Genomic DNA, 19,510 nt, shown 5'->3' with positions numbered 1-19,510 from the left:
ATTGGTGACCTACTGGTTCTAAATCACTCGGTATGAACCCATAGATCACTGGCGTGGAGAAATGTGCTAAATTAGACACATATCTGTGTTAAGTAACACATATTTAAGTTAAAGAAAATTGAAGAACATTGGTGCCATTAATGCTATTATTCACTGATGATCTACAGACTGACAATGACCCCTGGAGATAATACAGAAGGCATCAATGAGGAAATGTACAGTACATTTAGTTAAATTTTAAAATAAAATTAATATGAAACATGCCTGCATCTATCAAAATGACCTACACGCTAAAGGTAAATTTATAATTAAATCAAAGGTCACTGGTATTTGGATAGATTTTAAAATTAAAATTGAATCAGAGCACATTAGTTGTGGCAAAAGACTATTTGTTTTTAGTGACTTGTATTACACGGTTGATGGACATTAATGTAATACAGATGTAAGACAATGCAGTAAATTTAGATAAATAAATAATAAAAAGAATAAAGAAACCTGGGGTCAATATTGTCCCTCAAAGCAACTGGTCACTGATGATCTACAGATCATCTATCCCTATTGGTCAACCAATGGGTTATTGTGTAGGATAGTACAATTTATTTAGATGGATTTTTGAGTTAAAGCACTCCAGTGCTAGTCAAGGTACCACTGATTTACAATCCTTTAATCCATAAAGTCATCAATACAAAGAAAGGGAGTAAATTTAAATAAATTTTTCAAATAAAATTTAACTAAAGAACAACAATGGTCATTAAAGCAGTTGGTGACTAGTGACTACAAGTTGATCACCAGTGTACAGGTTCTCCGTCTGACACCAGTAACTTAAGAATACTGGTGTCAGACAGAGCAGAAAATTTAGAGAGACTGTTAAAATTAAATTAAGCTGAAGGACACTGGTAACTATTAAATCCATGGTCAATGGTGCCTGTCAGTGCTTTGGTCACCAATGACTTACAAGTTTTCTGCGACTAGTTTAAGACACTGCTGAGGCAACTCTTGCCAATACACATAACTGTAAACATTTGAGGCTTGATACAACAAAACACCTCAAAAAGGTTTGAAAGAGTTTGCTACAATAGTTAGAGTTTGTTTCTAATGTCATTATACTATTAATAAATGCATTTATTTCTTTAAAATCATGCAGACTACTAAGCAATTACAGACTGATTAAATCTGAAAATAAATATATTATAGTTTCCTGAATGGACACATTTTGATAATTGGCCGTGAGTGAGGTTGCTTGCAAGATAAAGAAACACCTTATATTTCTCTCAGTAGAAATACTTATTGTGGTAGAGTAATGATAAGAGTATGGTCATGTAATATAACAGAAAAAAAATTTCAGAAAGACTCAGTTAACCGTTCGACTCCTATGGGGCGCAAAAGCGCTGAGTTCATTTGTCTCAAAAATCGCGATGCAGCGCTTTTGAGCTGCGAGTTTCAGTGCGTCTTTGTTGTTGTGGGTGTGAACGTATGTACGTAGTCTGAACTCATGTGTACTTTGTAACACGAGTGCATTCTAAAATAATTAACTGCGTTGCGTTTTCGAGACAAATGAACGTGGTGAAAAATATAACCTATTGTAAACCTTTTTCTGCATCATCTCTCCTCCTTGAAATAATTCTAACTTGCACATAAGGTTTAGTTCTTATTTTTAGTGTATATAACAATTACTTCTACTTCTCTTTCACTGCCACTGTTTGTATTAAGAACAGACTGTTCCAGCCTAATTAAGATGCAAAAATGAAACTTGATGTTACGTCATATGGTTTATTCCTTCTGTTTCATTGCTCCTAGGTGTGCCGTTCCAGCCCTCATTGGAAGACGTTATTGCGATGCGTGCCATCTAGCGATAATTACCGTGGTTCCAATCCGAGACGATTTTTCTTGGATTCTGAAAAGCGGCTACGATGTGAGCAATTGCTGTGGGCGGCATCCTGTTTCTACGTTTCAGCGGTGATAGATCTCAAGTTGTGGTTTCTGGTGAGCAACTTCCGTGGGCGGCATCCTGTTTTCATAAAGGCGGCATCTTCAATACAAGTGTTTTTCGAGAACTAGCGGCGATATTTTTCCAAGCTGTGATTTCTCATGAGCAACTACAGTGAGCAGTGTTTGCTGGTTCAAGTGCACTCAAGGCTTAGTTTAATTTTTCAGGTGCATTCTTGGCCAAAAAGCATGGACTTATTGATAGTGAAATGAAATTCATATTAACTGCGTAGTTTTTGTTCTGTGATATGTTTTCCGCGTACTGAATGCCTGTATTCAAAGATCAGGTAATATATTTGCTGTACCATTAATAGTGTAATATTCTTTAAAGGAAAAACCCTTGGGGTTAATGAATAGTCAACTAAATGTAATTTTTGATAATGTTACACTCTTTAAGTTTCTGGTGTTGAAGTAAATTTATTTATTGTATTTTTATTTATATATATATATTGTTAATATATTGGTTAAGTTTAAAACTTTTGTCTTCAATATTTGCACAGTATATAATCTTAGGGAGCTTCTATTGCTATTTCTGCTGAATGTTTTTAAACTTTGCTTTTGCATCAGAACGCAGCGCTTTTGCGCCGCGTAGCAGTCAAACGGTTAAGGATGTTCCTAATACCAATGTAATGGATTAAACAAGCACTGAAGAAAATTTCAGTCATGTATTAAATTACGATTGAATCAAAATTCAGCTATGTATGTACCTGGCTGAAGATAACTTCATCAGTATATGCTGGTACTATTGATGACCATTTAAAAACTAGAACACGAAGTTTTAAATCATAAAGAGGTGTAATTAAATCAGAAATCATGCTAGCAAAAGCTATTCCATTTTCTTCATAAGGTGAAACAAGAAGAGGAGAAAAAAAATTCTTTGCATAGTAGTGCAGCATCTTCCATTTTCCTCCATATTCTATCAAATACAATCAGAAATTAGAATTAAAATTATTTAATAAAGTGTAATCAGTTTCACACAATTAACAAAAATGTTAAATATATAAAAATTTGATATGACAATAATATCAACTTTTAGCAATTGGTTAGTAATTAAATCTATTTTTTCATTTGTTTCTTAATATTCTTCAGCAAATTTAAAGCCAGAATTTGTGGCAGCAGCAAAGATCAATGAATTCTGGTAGTCTGATCAGGAAAAGACACCAAACAACTTAATAAAATAGCTACATCATATATTCCTAACTTTTTGTATGTGTGATGTGAATGCACATGTTGATCAGTGGCATTACAGGGCTTGGTCCACTATGGGTAAAACACTTTTCGTGTGAAATATTATTTTACAGGGGTTAATCCTGTGACTTATTGAGGCAGGTAAAAGAATGAGATTCTAATTTGCCATATGGAATTAAATTAAGAAAAAAAAAATGTCTTTACTTTAATAAAGTATTTAAAGACATAATGTCATTTCAACAGCTACATACTTTTGTTATACCCTTTTGATTTTTTGAAACTTTTAAATGCAAATTATGAATATCAACTAAATTAAGATCATTGGTGACATTAATAAGGACAACTTCTTCGTCAAGAAAGGAGTATTTCAGAGTTTTATTTCTAAGGAAATCAAAATGAGAACTTCGAAGAGCAATCCTTTTAAATTTTTGCATTTTATTCTACAATACAATCTTCAGAACAAAATTCGAAATACTGCAACACTATTGCAAACTTTCCTCTCAGTCACCATAACTGTTAGAAGCGTCCCCCCCAAAAAAAAAACATTAAAAAGTATTTAAGAACTATAAATGATTATTTTTCATTTAGAAGTATTTTTATACTATCTACATAACACCAACTGGAGCAATCAAATAGATCTCCACAATGTCAGTGATGGTGACATGACTGAACTAAAAATAAACATAATTTATTTCCCTATATGTTGTTTTGACATTTTTGTAATTAATTGTTTTTATATCAATAGGGGTAGCAAATTTAGGAATCGTGCCAAGTGGCAAAATCTCCAGTTACACCACAGATGCTGATTGATTTTTTTGGGGAAGTTCTCCATAAAAGAATATTTTATGATGCAAAAAGCCTTTCAGTCTTTTGACATAATATACTACTCACTTTATGCTAAAACATAAAAGTTTAAGAATGTAAAAAATATATGTTCTGCATACAAATTTAAAATGCAGCAAAAATGTATTATATTTTCCCTTCTTCTCTGACTTAATTTTAATTACAATCAATAAAGTTTTCATTTCTTATCAATATAAATAAATAAATAAAAACACTAATTTATAATCTAAGAAATATTTAGTTACATTTTCTGATGCAAAGCAATGCTCAAAATGTTCACATAAAATGCAGAAAAACACAACTTAAGACACATTAAATATTTTTAAGAAATAAAGGATTTTTTTTTTTATTTTATGCTTATTGTCAATTTAAATTCAAACCAATTCAAATTCATTCGCAGTGAATGCACACAAGAAAGGAAATATATTAATGGTATTTATACTAGTTGTTACGAATCAGTAACTATACAGATTTCTTGAAGTCCATCTCTACAACTGAAAGTAATCCTCACCTAAAAGCACGAAAGACTAAGATAATCAATTTACCGTTATTTCCGGAAGAAAGGCCGCATCAGCGTAAACGCCGCACTCGAGAAAAATGGCGGGAAAAAAATTAAAATTACACAGAAATGCCGCATCAGCGTAAACGCCGCAATAGATTAAATTGCGCGTGACATCGTCGTGGGCCGTATAGATGCAAAAACTCAACCTAAGTCCTGATATATGACATACCAGAAAAATGCATGAAATGAAACCATAACTCAAAAATAAATTAAAGGTAAGAAATGTATAGCTTCTGTGCCGTTTAGAGACATTTTCAAAAATTTTCCGCTCCCTTCTTACTTAAAAACTATTCAACAAGTACTTGTACCCAAACTGATGGGATCTGTATTTGGCAGAATGCCAAGAAAAATCCATTCATGCTGAAGGGGAAATACATCAGAGTTCATTATTGCAAGGCAGGTGGAGTCGTGTCCGCCTTTGAAAAAAATTGCAGAAAAGGCAGGCATGGGGAGAGGATGGGTCCTGGAAGATTCATCGAATGGCAGAGGAGAAAGACTATTCAAACTGATGAGAATGTTGATTTGAAAGGGGGAAGAATGTTATTGTTCTGAGATCTCGTTTAGGGTGAATAAGGCATGTAGGTCCGTTCAAGGGAAAGAATGTAAACAAAATAACGTTCGCAAAAAGAAACTGAGTGGTCTTTTGTGTGGGAACAGCACCAGTCTAAGCACAATGACAAGGCCATCCAAACTATGTACAATAACCATCATAGGAAATATTTTATTTTTAGTGCACCTAAACGCCGCATGGGTAGAAACACCGCACCCGCTGAAAATTTAAGTTTTAAACACGTAAACGCAGCGGCGTTTCTTCCTGAAATTACGGCAAATATATTTCCTATTCCCAACTTTGTGTAAGTACAATTCTGCATGTAATATACCAAGATATAAAGACAATAATTAAATGACTAAATGACATTTTACATTCTTGTGACATACTTTTGTATGAGAATGACAAATTAAATGAGTTGATATACTAGAATACAAATGAGTTAAAATATTAAAAACCTTATAACGTTTGCATAAAATTTTCCTTACATTTATCAAGTATTCACTATTTGGAATATATAAGTTTGGGGAAGTCTTGAAAAGGGAAAACTACAGAAAGAATGCTCTATCTGCTGATGCTTGTGAGAAATGATTTGAAAGATTCAGAAGAAGCAAAAATGAGATGAATGACGCAAGGTTTAGGAAAACCAAATAAAAAAATTATGAAATATTCCGGAATATAATGCACATTTTTAATGCAAAAAATAAAGTTCAAATTTACGGGTGCGTGTTATATGACGGATATAAAAATGGTAGATTTAAAAATAAGGAAAAAATGAGTATGCAAAAATTAGATTTCCACATCTACGTAAATCCTGTTTATTTGAAAGAAATGACATATCCTAAGAACTTAAAAATTTTCGTTATTGGATAACAGGAAAAGTGTATCAATTCATCTTCCATTATATCTTCAGACATATTATTGAATTCTGCTCCATCTTTACCATCAATGTTATTCTGATCTATAAATAAATAATCATCTTCTGTTCCATCTACACTGTTAGACATACTACATTTTTTAAATGATTTTTAATTATATCAGAATTAATTTCATTCTTTGCTTTTATTATTCATTTGCACACTATTTCTAGACTGGCATGATGCATTTTGCAAAAGGGTGTGCATTACATGCAAATATACCTAAAAATTAAAAAATGTAGTTTGAAATTATAGGTATGTGCTATAAGCCAGAATATACGGTATATAGTTTTTTTTTTTACACTTTTAATATATTTAGAAATCTCAAGAAATTTTGCAAGAACGTAATATTAAACTGATATTTAAATACATTAATAATGTTTTAACAAATACTAAATGGGAATTATAAATTCGTAACCAATAAATAAGGGTACTTTTACGTTTCGCCGGCGCAAATCGCGCCAAGCAGACTTCATTGGCGACAACATATAGTATACACATAATATTAAAAAATTTTAGTTCTAAGAATTTTTTATTTTGAAGACATAAACATTTTAATATCGTTTAAAATTTTGTAAGAAGTCAATAAATAAAGACAATAAATTTATAAAAAGACATTAATTTAAGAATTTACTATGCTATCATGGTTCAACATCCTGATTCGCCGGTTTATATCATGTCAGCCCAAGTGATCTCATCTCACGTAAACTATGCTACAAAAATCTAATTCTCTTGGTAATTATCTACATTAATTTTAAATTAAATCTTAATTTGGAATACAAGTTTAAATGCAAGAATTATTTCAATTCGTTCGAATAGCTTACTCAGAAATTATGTTAACTGCAGTGCTTTACTTCATTAGTGCATTCTCATTAGAATTGATGAATTTAACCCTTGTGTTATTTCTATAATCCATAGTTCTATTTGGGAGTGCTTTTGATTTGTATATTCGATTCAAATCACTACTTCAATTAAGTCTTAATGACTTTTATTTACACACATCTTTTACATTACAATATATACATAATTCAAGATTAATTTCAAATCAAAAGATGGGAATTATCCTCCCCTTAGTATCAAATTCTATCGAGAGAAACCGAGTGAGCGACTGCTCTCTTCCAAGTTCGTTTTTCGACTCCGTTGCCACTGGCAGAAGAGAAACTTTCACTCATTTCGCGTTCGAGTTGTAACACCTTGACTTTGCCTTTTCTATAGCTTTGGCTTCGGGTAAGCGGTGTGATTGCATCCTTGACTTAATTACCGCGAATGGCCTTAGGACATAAACTTGAATCACCTGGTAAAAATTCTATGTAATTGTATGTCAGTATTGAAAGAAACAATCAATTTGATAAGAAGTCGCTGCGACTTTTGAAAATGAGGCGTAAAAGGTTACCATTGACGACATTCCGTTTGGCATCAGTTGCACCATTATTGGTGACTTTATTGCCTGAGTTGGCAAAACGGAAAAGTACCCAAATAAGTTTTAAGGTACTAAAGATTTTGTTACCAATTGATGACCACGATGGTGCTTGCCAAATATCATTTAGCTGCCAATACAAAGCGCCCATAGTTTTTCCTTCTCCATTTACGACTTCACTTTGACTGCGACGATATTTTTCTGTTTCAGTCTTAATGGCCATTGCCTGTGTAATCTAAAATATGCAAGATACAGATTAAAAAAAAAAAGTTTCAGATTTCAACAGTTGCCCAGTTTAACAGTTTGTTAAGGTTTTTTATGCTCTTGCTGTTTGCAATCTACCAGTCTACTGTTACACTCACTCTTATTAACCCATTTTTATTGTTGTTATTTTAGCTTTTTTTTTTTTTTTATCCACTCATGACATTAACAGTTCTACAGCAAAAGTACAAAAATTTAAAAGCAGCATAGCAGTTTTTAAAATTTTATGTTTAGAATTTCTGATGCAATGTTAAGTGTTGGTATGCATGTTTTTGTTTTTTCTCAGTTTACCTTTTTAATGTTCAGTTTTCTTACTGAAGATGACTTTACAAAACATTTTTTTGTGTCTTTTTATAATTAATGTTTTGTGCATTTACTTTAGTTATTAAATATCATATTCTCAGTTCCATATAAAATTCGATTCAACAGCAAAATCACAAAATAGTTAAAAACAGCTTACCTTTAGCATTTTCAATAGACAGTCTTACACTCTGGAGATAAAAATGTTTTTTTCACCTGCAGTGTTACCACTGCTGACAATGAAATCATTGAACTCGTTAATAATAATAATAATAATAATAAACATTAAAGTTTTACAAAATATGAAATAGATAATAAATCAAATTTGAAATTCAAAATTCGGGTTTCCAGCTGCCTATGTTCAGATGGAGGACTATGTTATTAAAAATTTGATGTCTATAGGTTATCGTTGTTTTTTCACAATGTGAGAAACATACATACATTCATGCAGATTCTTCATTATTTAATTTCTTTAAATATACAGGGCAATAATATTTGGTAGCAACAATCTGAAAAGTGATTCAAAACAAAATGCTCTTTCAAGACTAATATCTCATTTGAGACTAACGTCCCTTTCAGATTTTACCACATGGTACTGTTACATCGTATATAAACAAGTTTCCTGCATCAAAATTCTTTAGTATACTTCTTCCAAGATATATAATATAAAACAAGCAAATTAATGTCTTAAAAATAATTAGAAAAATTATAAACACATTATATTACTAATAAATGACCTCACATTCCCCCAGGGAAAATAGAGGAAAACTTACTTGAGACAAATATAAAACATCTTTAAAACCTTTTATAAAATTTTACATTTCTTTGAAAATATCATACAAAATTGAGCAAATCAATTATAAATTATTAGTCCAGAGGGGCTTTGTCCCTGAAGGACTTTTGTTTTCATTTTGAGATTTTGCATTGAATCACTATAAATGTCTGTTTCGCTTTTCAAACTGCTGCCACCAAATGTTAGAGTCCTGCATTATACTTGAAGAAATTAAATAATGAAAAATATGCATAAATGTATGTATATTTCTCGCATTGTGATAAAACAATGGTACATAGAGCCATCGAATTTTGAATGATGTAATCCTCCTTCTAATATGGGCATGTGGAAGACCAAATTTGAAATTTGTTTTATTATCGATTTCATGTTTTGTAAAACTTTAACAAATTTTTGATTAACAAACTCAAGCATTTCAAAGCGAGAAACGGCAACGTTGTACAGAAAAAAACATTTTTATCTCCAGCGTGCGAGTCTCTGTATCGGAAATTCTAAAGATATGCTCATTTTAAAACTATTTTGGGATAGTGCTGTTGAGCAGAATTTTATAGTTTAAATGCAAAGAATTTGATATTTAATAAATAAAGGTAACACACAAAACATTAAAAAATTGCCCCTTTGGAAGCATTTAAAATCTGAAAACTTTCAGATTTTTTTTCTTTTTTGTTTTTTACTGTTTTATATTTATTTTCCTTTAAGAATCTTTTTAATTGCCCTCCAAAGAAGAATTCTGCCTCATTCCCATGCATTTTTTGTTGGTTTCAACATATAATTTATTCTTGAGTTTCAATATAACTATTTTATTAGTCATCAAGAAAAAGACATATTAAAAAAATAGCGATTTTGACCAAAACATGAATGTTTGAATGCAAATATGACCTCAAAGTTGCCTAAAGAATGCCTTTGATTTAAAAATATGTTATTAAGAAGAAAAACAATACAATTAATTACCAAAAACCTTCCCTAAATTTATAAATTTGATTATATGCAATTTTATTCTAATGAATTTACAGTAAACTCAGATAAAAAGTTTAATTTGTTTCTGAATTTTGTCAGCTCATATGTAGAATTAAGCTCTGTAACAATTTGTGCTGCAGTATTTCTATGAATTACTCCTTGCTGTTTTATTTTCAAATTTTAGTCAAAATGAATTTTCTCCACTTTTAATTATGACGTAAGTGTAATTAAACTATATTATTTTACATTACAGAGAAATAGAGCAATAATTAAACTTATTTCCAAGATATATAATGTCTTAAAAATAATTAGAAAAATTATAAACATATTATATTACTAATAAATGACCTCACATCCCCCCAGGGAAAATAGAGGAAAACTTACTTGAGACAAATATAAAACATCTTTAAAACCTTTTATTCCACAGATTTTAGATGGCAAGATAAAATGCTCTTCAATCATGCTTCCAATCTGTAAATTACCTTAAAAAATTCAGAATTATAATCAAAAAAATCAAATGCAACATATATATATATATATATATATATATATATATATATATATATATATATGTACTTAATTTACTTAAATTTCGTTTTAATAATTTAATAATTTCGTTTTTGTAAAGTAATCTTTTCTTTTTCAAAATTAAAATTTTAATAGAAGTATTAGAATATTTTTTTTTGTTTCAAAATTCTATCTTTTGTTCCAAATTTTAGCCTTTTGAGCAATTATTTTCATGCCACAGTATTTTAGTTTCGCCAACAAAGCCAAAATGGCAAACCTAAACGTCACTACTCTAACGATCTTATTCATAGTTTCGATTGTGTTCTAAATGAAAGTGCTTGAAGTTTTTAATTACTTCTTATGAGTTTTTATTTATCTCTTTTCACTAAAGTTTTATAATTTCACTTACATTTTAAACTATTTGAATTATTTTGATTTGAATTTTTCACTAAAGCATTTTATTATTTCACTTACATTTTCAATTCTTTGAACAGAATTCTCTTTATTCAAGATTTTAATTTGAATTTACTTTTGTTTTTTCCTTGCTTTGGGGAAGGGCTAGAATTTTTGGATGAACTATTAAATACATTGTAATAGTTCATCGGCTGATTCTGGATACAGAAAAGAAAGGATTTTGGGGGAAGAGAGACTTACACTGATTTCAGTGTTCCTCCTCCTTATGAAGTGATTGAATTCCTCTTTTATTACGTTCTTTTTTCTTTAAATTTCATTTTTTTATAATTGGGGTTCTGCTTGTTTGAAAAGTTTTGGTTCTACTATTTTTTTAAAAATTCCTTATTGCATTTATAGGATTATTAGAAATTTATTACTTATGAATTTCAATTTTTGGTCTTTGTGAAAAATTGGTTCTAAATTTCTTACTTTATGTCTTTACTGGTAATTTTTCAGCAGCTTAAATGTGCGAAAATCCTAGACATGATTATGCTTTGTTTTTAAAAAATTGTTTTGTAATTATATATGTGATATTTCAGCAGTCGTGATGAAGCTTGGCATCAAAGTTCAGGCATGGTTTTTGCAGAGTGGTAAGGCTAATAATCCAAAATGATGAGGCAAGTTGATTTAGTTTTCAATGGTACATCTTTATTCCATAACTTTAATTCAATTTCAGAAACAGATCACTATTCGTTACTAATAAGATTATTTTAATTTTACTGCATCATAGAAGAACGTAAGATGGGAACAGCAGTGTAGGTTTTAACAGCACAGGGAGAGGGAAGCTTCTGACACAAAATGGTGCACACTCAGTATTTATAGTAGTGGTTACGTAATAGGCGCGAATGTTCTGGAAGGTACTGGTTTAGAGGGAAGATCCTGAATTGCAGAAAGTTAATTAAAGGTTGCGTGTTCGCGTAGAGCAAAGCCACCATACATATTTTTTTATATTTTACATCTTCCCCCCTCAAAAACAAGAGTTAGGTGAGCAAAGCATTAGTAAATTAGTGAAGCAGGAAGTATGAGGAAAGACATAAAGAAACATCCAGGACATAGCTTACAAGCTTTAACTATGTCCTATCATAAAACATGATCTTTTCTCATATAATTGTAAAGTTTTTGAATTATGCAATTTTACAATGATTTATAAATAAACATATAACTAAATTGTATATGGAATAATAATAATAAATAAACTAAAAGCATAAAAGTCCTGAAATTTGCTCAAAATGTCCATTAAACAGTCCTTTCATGAAAATAGTTGAAATTGAATGAAATACTTTTTTAAAGTCTCTTGAGGCCAGTAAATCAGTTCATTTTCATCTTGTGGACTAATAAGTTCACAAATATTATGCACTTTTCCCAATAAATATGATTTAATAATAATTCTTGAATAGAAGATATTTAAAATTTTCTTTTCATATAAAACTTAGAAAATATATAATTTATAAATAATGTATGATGTGCATTTATTCTTCTCATTGTAGGTAATTAACAATCCATTGACATATTTTAAAATAGCTTAAAAATTCAATACAAAACATTATGATATAATTCAATATAAATAATGATATGATACAATAAGACATTAACACTTTGAATCAAATTTTTGGCATGTCCTTGCCAACAGATCAGGGTGACTACCTTGCTGATGGTTGGGGGGCACTAGGTACAAAATATCAAAAAACCTCCATTGCCTAATGAAAAGTAACTGGCTTTTGGCATTGTACATTGTATCAAAGTGTTTTTAAAAAATACAAAATCCTACAAAATTAAAATACAAAATCTTACAAAATTAAAATTTACTTAAAAAATTTATATTTATAAATTATACTTTACAAGATCAAAATTTTATGATTAATTATTATTTTTTAATTTGCTAGTGCTTTAACGCTTTTTCTTTAAAAAGGCTTCTCTGTCGCTACGCCTTTTATTTCTTGAAGGGGGGGGGGAGGATATCCTGATGGTAGTTTACATCCAATTGCTTTTCATTCTAGAAAATTAAGGTCTTACGAACAAAATTATGCAATTACTGAGCTGGAATGTTTATCTATTAATGATACAATTGATAAATTTTATTATTATTTACATGGTTATCAGTTTACAGTACATACTGAACATGCTGCTTTAGTTTGGCTTAAAAATATAAAACATCCTATAAGTCGTTTATTTAGATGGTCTTTAAAATTATCTATGTATGATTTTGATATAAAGTATAATAAAGGTTCCACTAATGTTGAAGCTGACATGCTTTCTAGAAATCCTATTTGTCAGCATTTAAGATTACAAGTTAATTTATTATCATTGCAAGAAATAAAAGAATATCAAAATATAGACAATCTTTGTAATCCTAAATATAAGAAAATGAATGATGTGTTAACTGTTAAAAAACAAGGACTGTATAAAATTGTAATTCCAATGTCTCTTCGTACTAAATTACTTGAAAAAGTACATCTACAATTTGGTCATATTCGCGTGTCTTCATTGCTAAATTTATTGCAAGCATTGTGAAGTATGTCAGTTTAATAAGAAAAGTAAACAAAAGAAATTTGGTTTAATACAAAATTTACCCTCAGTTAGTGAACCTTTTGAAATATTATCTATTGATATTGTTGGTGGTTTAAATTATTATAATTCTACTAAAAAGTGTATATTCACATAATTACTGATCATGCAACCAGATATATTCGGACTTTTGCTTCTAAAAGTGTAACTACTGATACTTATATAAATTGCTTAAGACAAATTTTTCAAATTCAGGTACCCAAAAAATTTTAAGTGATAGGACTGCTGCTTTTATATCTTCAAAATTTAAGCACTTTCTAAGGAATCATAATGTAAAACAATTACTGACTACAGCAAATAGACCCCACACTAATAGTAAAATTGAACATGTTAATCAAACAATTATAACTATATTAAAATGTAAGCTAAATTCTTATCAAAGTAATATTGCATAGAGAAAATTATTACCCCAAGTAACTGAAGAATATAATAACATCCCTCATTCTGTAACAAAATTCCCACCATTGTACTTAATGTATGGAAAATTACCTTATGATTCCTTAACCCATTAACCGCCAAAACTACAAGGAATGTTTCTTTTGTCATGAAAATAATAACAAATATTAAATTAAGCATTTATAACATAAATTTACATTCAAAATAAAAAAAAAATGCTCTTACCTGTGGAAAAAGCGAGTGTTGCATTCGCGCAACGTCAGCGGAATAAGATTACGGATGTTTAGTGAGTAGGATTGTACTCGTGTGACGTTTCTTTTGAGTGGAGTGCAGTATTACTTTTTAGCTGTATTAATTTAATATTAAAATATACATTGTATTTCTTTTACAAATGCAGATTATTTCATTTGAAAGATTCAAGCATGAAAAGCTTGATTACAATCATGATGTAAAGCTACATTACATACTTTGCATCTATAAACAGTCTGGCTATGGTACTCTTTACAACAAAGTCTTTTGTTATCAACGGACTTTACGATAAAATGTCGACCATCTCCATGCAATGGTTTTTGAATGTTGAATTTACTAGGTCTTCCTGTTGCTGATAAATTTCTGGCTAATTCTACACTCTCAATAGGAGTTTACAAAAGAAATAATGCATTCTCGCGTCTGAAATCTATAAAACAGATTTTATATTTCCAGTAGTAAAAAGTATTGATATTTAGTAAGTTTAGATACGGTCTCACCTCATATAATTTATCAGTATTGTCAAATGCAAATTCTGCTTAATATTCCTGTACTGCAAACGTGATATAAATTCTCATACAACATGAAAAGAAATGTCCTTATCAAAAGACCAATACATTTTTTCTTGAGGTAAAGAATAATATCCTGTAAGCAATAATATTTCAATAAATTTTCTCATATAGGCTTCAGATGCAATAAATTCTGGGCATTTTTTTTCCTGAGCGTATGTATTTGTCTGTTCAACGAGAAGAGAGTAAATGTCTAAACAAAAAAAAAAAAAAAAAAAAAAAAAAATCGAAAATATGTGCTCTAGTTTTACCTTGTGTTTTGTCTTTTATAATTTCTCTTTTATCTCCTTCTTCATGTTCTTCCTGAGACATAACTAACAGTTCCCTTTTTATCCACTTCAAGATTTCAGTCTTCTGTTTTTTAAACTTTTTAGTATGACTATAACTGCTTTTAGAAGGTTAAAACTTACTTTTTATGTGAATTTCAACTTCCCCAGCAGTATCATTTGGTAAAATATGATTATCATTATTTAAAACATTGCCATTTCTTTCTTCTTCGTCAGTAGCCTCTGCAATTTCTGGGAGAACAACAACAATATCCGTTTCATTCTGGTCATTATTAACATTATCATCATCTGTTTCTTCATTAAAAAATCTTTGAAGGGCTTCTTCTAATGTAAGATACCTAGTTCTAGGCATTTTTAAACAACCAGAACATGAACCAGAACATCGAAATGAATGAGTGAAAAAGGAGATTGACTACCCGCCCTTCTTCGCAACACAAATATAAACATCTGACTGATTTAATGTTCTGATAAACAGTGACCTTGACTAAAAATAGATCACTGATAAAGAAGGGGATTCTTTCATTAAATATTTTCAGCAAAAATACCGGTCGAAAATTTTGCTTAAAGTATGAGATTAATTATTATAAACAAAATGATTATTGAAGGCAAATATTTTTTTACAGAAATAATCTTTATAATATTCCCTACACAAAATAATCTGCTGGTATAATATATCTTAGGTAGTTATATTTATATATGCATTTATTTTGACCATTGCGTCAACACAACACCAGCGGCTAATGGGTTAATTCAAAATCAAGACTTATATCCACCAATTGAAGAAGTTAGAAAAATAGCTCAAAAAAGATCTGATGATTATCATAATATTAATAAAGAAAAGATATGATACTCATTATCAACTAAGCAATTTAAAATAGGTGATTTAGTAATGTATGAAGAATTTCAATATCCTAATACACGTAAACTTTCTCCTCCATTTTCAAGACCTTACAAAATTCTAAAACAATATTCTGAAGTTACTTACGAAATTGATAAACCTAATCCTCTAACTAAGAAGAAATAAGAAATTGTTCATTCAACTAGACTAAGACCTTTCAATCCAGCAAGTGAATTTAAATTAACTGTTAGAAATTGTAGAAATTCTATCTCTATTAACCTCTTCGAGCCGGGTAGCGAAAACGCGCGCTTATCGCTGACGCCGGCAGTGTCTTACGCGAGCGTCTCTCCAGGGCCGGGGGCTTTTCTGCTACTAAGCCTAAATCCATGAAATTTCCGAAGTATCAACGCATTGTTTAATAATGCTCTATAGAGTATTTAAACGGCTTATGCTTTATAAATATTTATATATATATACTTTAATTACCTTATTTCTTGTTTAAATGCATATTTTACACATTTTATTTTAATTACTCACCATTTTATGACTTTTAACATTATACATCTGAAAACTAAATATATTACTTAAAATTCTCTTTTCGTATGAAAAATTTGAAAACACAGGGATCTACACACAGTCCTACGTTACATTCCTTGCACTCGTAATAACTCATTTGCTGTTTTGGAGGATTTTTCAGGGAATGTGAACAAACGAAGCATCGTCGTCTCATTTTCTTATCAGTCTCTTCTGAACAAAGTTTTGGAAAATGTCTTTCAGTTAATATTTCAGAATCAATATCAGAATATCACAATTTCAGAATCAATATCTGAAATATTTTGCATCATTTCTGCTATTTCATGCTCTGTTAAACATTTTCGACACTTCGACATTGCAACGGTAAACACAGAAAGAATTCACGTCTAACAAGATCTAATTATTTTCTAAAAACTGAACTGCAAACCAAAATACCCAATGCTTTAGCGAAAATAAAACTTCTTTACTTACAATAAACAACTACCACGTGCGAATTTAAAGAGACGTCATAAATCATGCCATTCGGAAACATTTATTTCCCCTTTTGTTTATATAATCAAAAACACGTGTATGTGAGTCATGCTTCTCTCATTTCGAGTAGAAGGTCTAATTTACATGTATCTGAAACCATATGGACATACAGTGCCATCTTGTGGCAGAAATTATAGTTTGAAAAATGTTCCAAAGTACTGGCACAAATACGTAACAGTCGGTAGAGAATGGAACAATCCTCTGGCACGCCTGCGTGTCGGCCGGTAGGTAAGTGCGTTCGTTGCTGGCACGTATACGTGACAGTCGGCGAGAAGGGGTTAAAAATTTTTTTTCTGATTATATATGAAAGAAAAATAAAGAATATGTTTAAGATTAAATTAGCAGCGTATATTAATTTCTCTTCTCTATTCTTAAAGCACTGCGTCATTTCAAGAAAAATCTATGTTATATGATTCTTACATAATTCTGGTGATGTAAATTGAACCAAAACTCAACCAGACAATAATAATTTTACAGCAATAATAACTACTATAGTCAGAATGCTTTGAGAACCAAAACTAACTCAGTTTGACTTCAGATTTCATCCTGAACATTATGCACTTGCTTTCCACATTTTGGTCTAGCTTGACTGTGCTGCTGCTGCTTTCTTGCTACAAAGTTATCAAAAATGTACGCCCTTTGGAACACTTACATTTGATTTGCCTACTTGTGTGTAGCCATAAGATGTTGCTGAAAATAAAACTGAAGATTTAATCTGCCTTCCTGCTCCTGGTCATTGCTTGTGAGCCTGAATATAATACAACTAAGTTGACAGGATATTCTTGTTTTAAAACAGCCCCAACAGCTTCTTTAGAGGCATCAACAAATAAATATCTGTGATATTTCGGCAGTCGTGATGAAACTTGGCATCAAAGTTCAGGCATGGTTTTTGCACAGTGTTAAGGCTAATCCAAAATGACAAGGCAAGTTGATTTAGTTTTGAATGGTACATCTTTATTCCATAGCTTTAATTCAATTTCAAAAACAGATCACTATTCGTTACTAATAAGATTATTTTAATTTTACTGCATCATAGAAGAAAGATGGGAGCAGCAGCATGGGTTTCAACAGCACAGGGAGAGGGAAGCTTCAGACACAAAATGGCGCACACTCAATATTTATACTAGCAGTTATGTAATAGGCGTGAATGTTCTGGAAAGTACTGGTCTAAGGGGAAGATTCCGAATTGCAAAAAATTAATTAAAGGTTGCGTGTTCGTGTAGAGCAAAGCCATCGTATTTTTTTATATTTTACATATATATGTTTACATATTTAACAGTTAAAACACAAACCTCATTTTCTATTTCTGCAGCTGATTGTCCTTTCAGTAACAATGTGTATTAACTAATTTTTTTAATAACATCTAATCAACTGAAAATATAAATATTCAATGATTACTCACTTGCATGCAGCATAAAGATTTAGATAAAATTGCACTGAGATACTTCCTAACTTTATTTAAATTATACAGATAAAGTATGCTGGCTTTTGCTCTCCAGGAAGAGCATTTTAATTATTAGACAAACAAAACTCAAATCATTTATTTCCAACTTTAGAAGCTTAAATGTTTAAATGATTTGAGAATTCTGGAGGGAGGGGATGAAGAAGGAGCACACATTTTTCACCATACTAAGTTGCGTGAAAATTTTGGTCATCTTAGGAATATATAATAAACATTTATTTTTTACAAAACTAAAAAGCTGATCCTGGGAAAATTAGGCTCCTTTTATACGTAGGCTATTCAGAAAGTAAGGAACGTTTCCATCTGACGTCGCTAGGCACGTGCTAATCACATATATTTTGGTGTCTGCGTGCTCGGCATCTCACTCGGCGTCCAGCCATCACAACGGGAACATTTCCCCACGCTGCCCGTTTTTTCGATATTCAAATTTAAAATGTGTGCTGCAATTAAAAATCATGCCAGTTGTGAGGTGTGGTCTGTGATACGGTTTTTATTGGCAAAAAAACCTAAAACCTATGGAAATTTATCGGTAAGTGTGTGAAGTGTCCGGAAACAACATAATGAATGAAAGTTTAATCCAGAAATGGGGCATTCAGTTTAAAAATGACCGAACTAATGTTCACGATGAAGAGAAGAGTGGACGCCCTAGCATTGTGATTGACGAACTGGTCGCTAAAGTTGATGAAAAGATTTGTGAAAACCGCCGTTTCACAATAACGGAGCTTTCGTCTAGTTTTCCACAAGTTTCACGAACTTTGTTGTTTGAAATTGTCACACAAAAGCTAGGCTACCACAAATTTTGTGCAAGATGGGTGCCGAAATTGCTTACAGACCACCATAAAGGTCAGCGAATGGGTGCAGCTTTGACATTTCTGGAGGCCTATGACAGACATGGTGATTCATTACTGGATCGAATCAGTACTGGTGACGAGACGTGGGCGAGACACGTGAATTGCGAGACAAAATTACAGTCCATGCAGTGGGGGCACACAAGTTTCCCCAAAGACCAAGAAAATGTTTGCAAACCTTGTCAACACAGAAGATTATGGCTACTGTATTTTGGGATAGGCAAGGTGTGCTTCTGATTGATTTTCTTGAACGTGATGCCACAATAAACTCTGAGCAGTACTGTCAAACTTTGCACAACCTTAGGAGAGCAGTTCAAAACAACCGCCAAAGAAAGTTGACGTCCAAAATTTTGTTTTTGCATGACAATGCCCGACCTCACACGGCAAACCACACTCAAGAACTCCTTAATTCATTCAAATGGGAGGTTTTTCCTCATCCGCCCTATAGTCCTGATCTTGCACCTAGTGATTTTCACTTGTTTCCAAGAATGAAGAACTGGCTA

The 19,510-nt window shown here is 31.1% G+C and overlaps 1 protein-coding gene across 1 annotated transcript in view; it reads right to left on the bottom strand.

The window, feature by feature from the left end:
• The window catches only part of beta-Man (beta-mannosidase), a 94,410-nt gene that overhangs the window by 18,939 nt on the left and 55,961 nt on the right, over positions 1-19,510 (bottom strand). The window contains exons 12-14 of the mRNA XM_085814009.1: positions 10,156-10,253; positions 7,554-7,698; positions 2,694-2,902 (exon numbers count right to left, since the gene is read on the bottom strand). Coding sequence (XP_085670135.1) covers positions 2,694-2,902; positions 7,554-7,698; positions 10,156-10,253 — 452 coding nt within the window. The remainder of the gene's footprint in view (positions 1-2,693; positions 2,903-7,553; positions 7,699-10,155; positions 10,254-19,510) is intronic.

This window comes from Stegodyphus dumicola, chromosome 3 (assembly GCF_044657685.1).
Source record: "Stegodyphus dumicola isolate Sdum_Otavi_A_Nest chromosome 3, ASM4465768v1".
Classification (NCBI taxonomy): Eukaryota; Metazoa; Arthropoda; class Arachnida; order Araneae; family Eresidae; genus Stegodyphus; species Stegodyphus dumicola.
The sequence above is the reverse complement of the archived record's forward strand: the minus strand, read 5'-3'. Positions and strand labels throughout refer to the sequence as shown.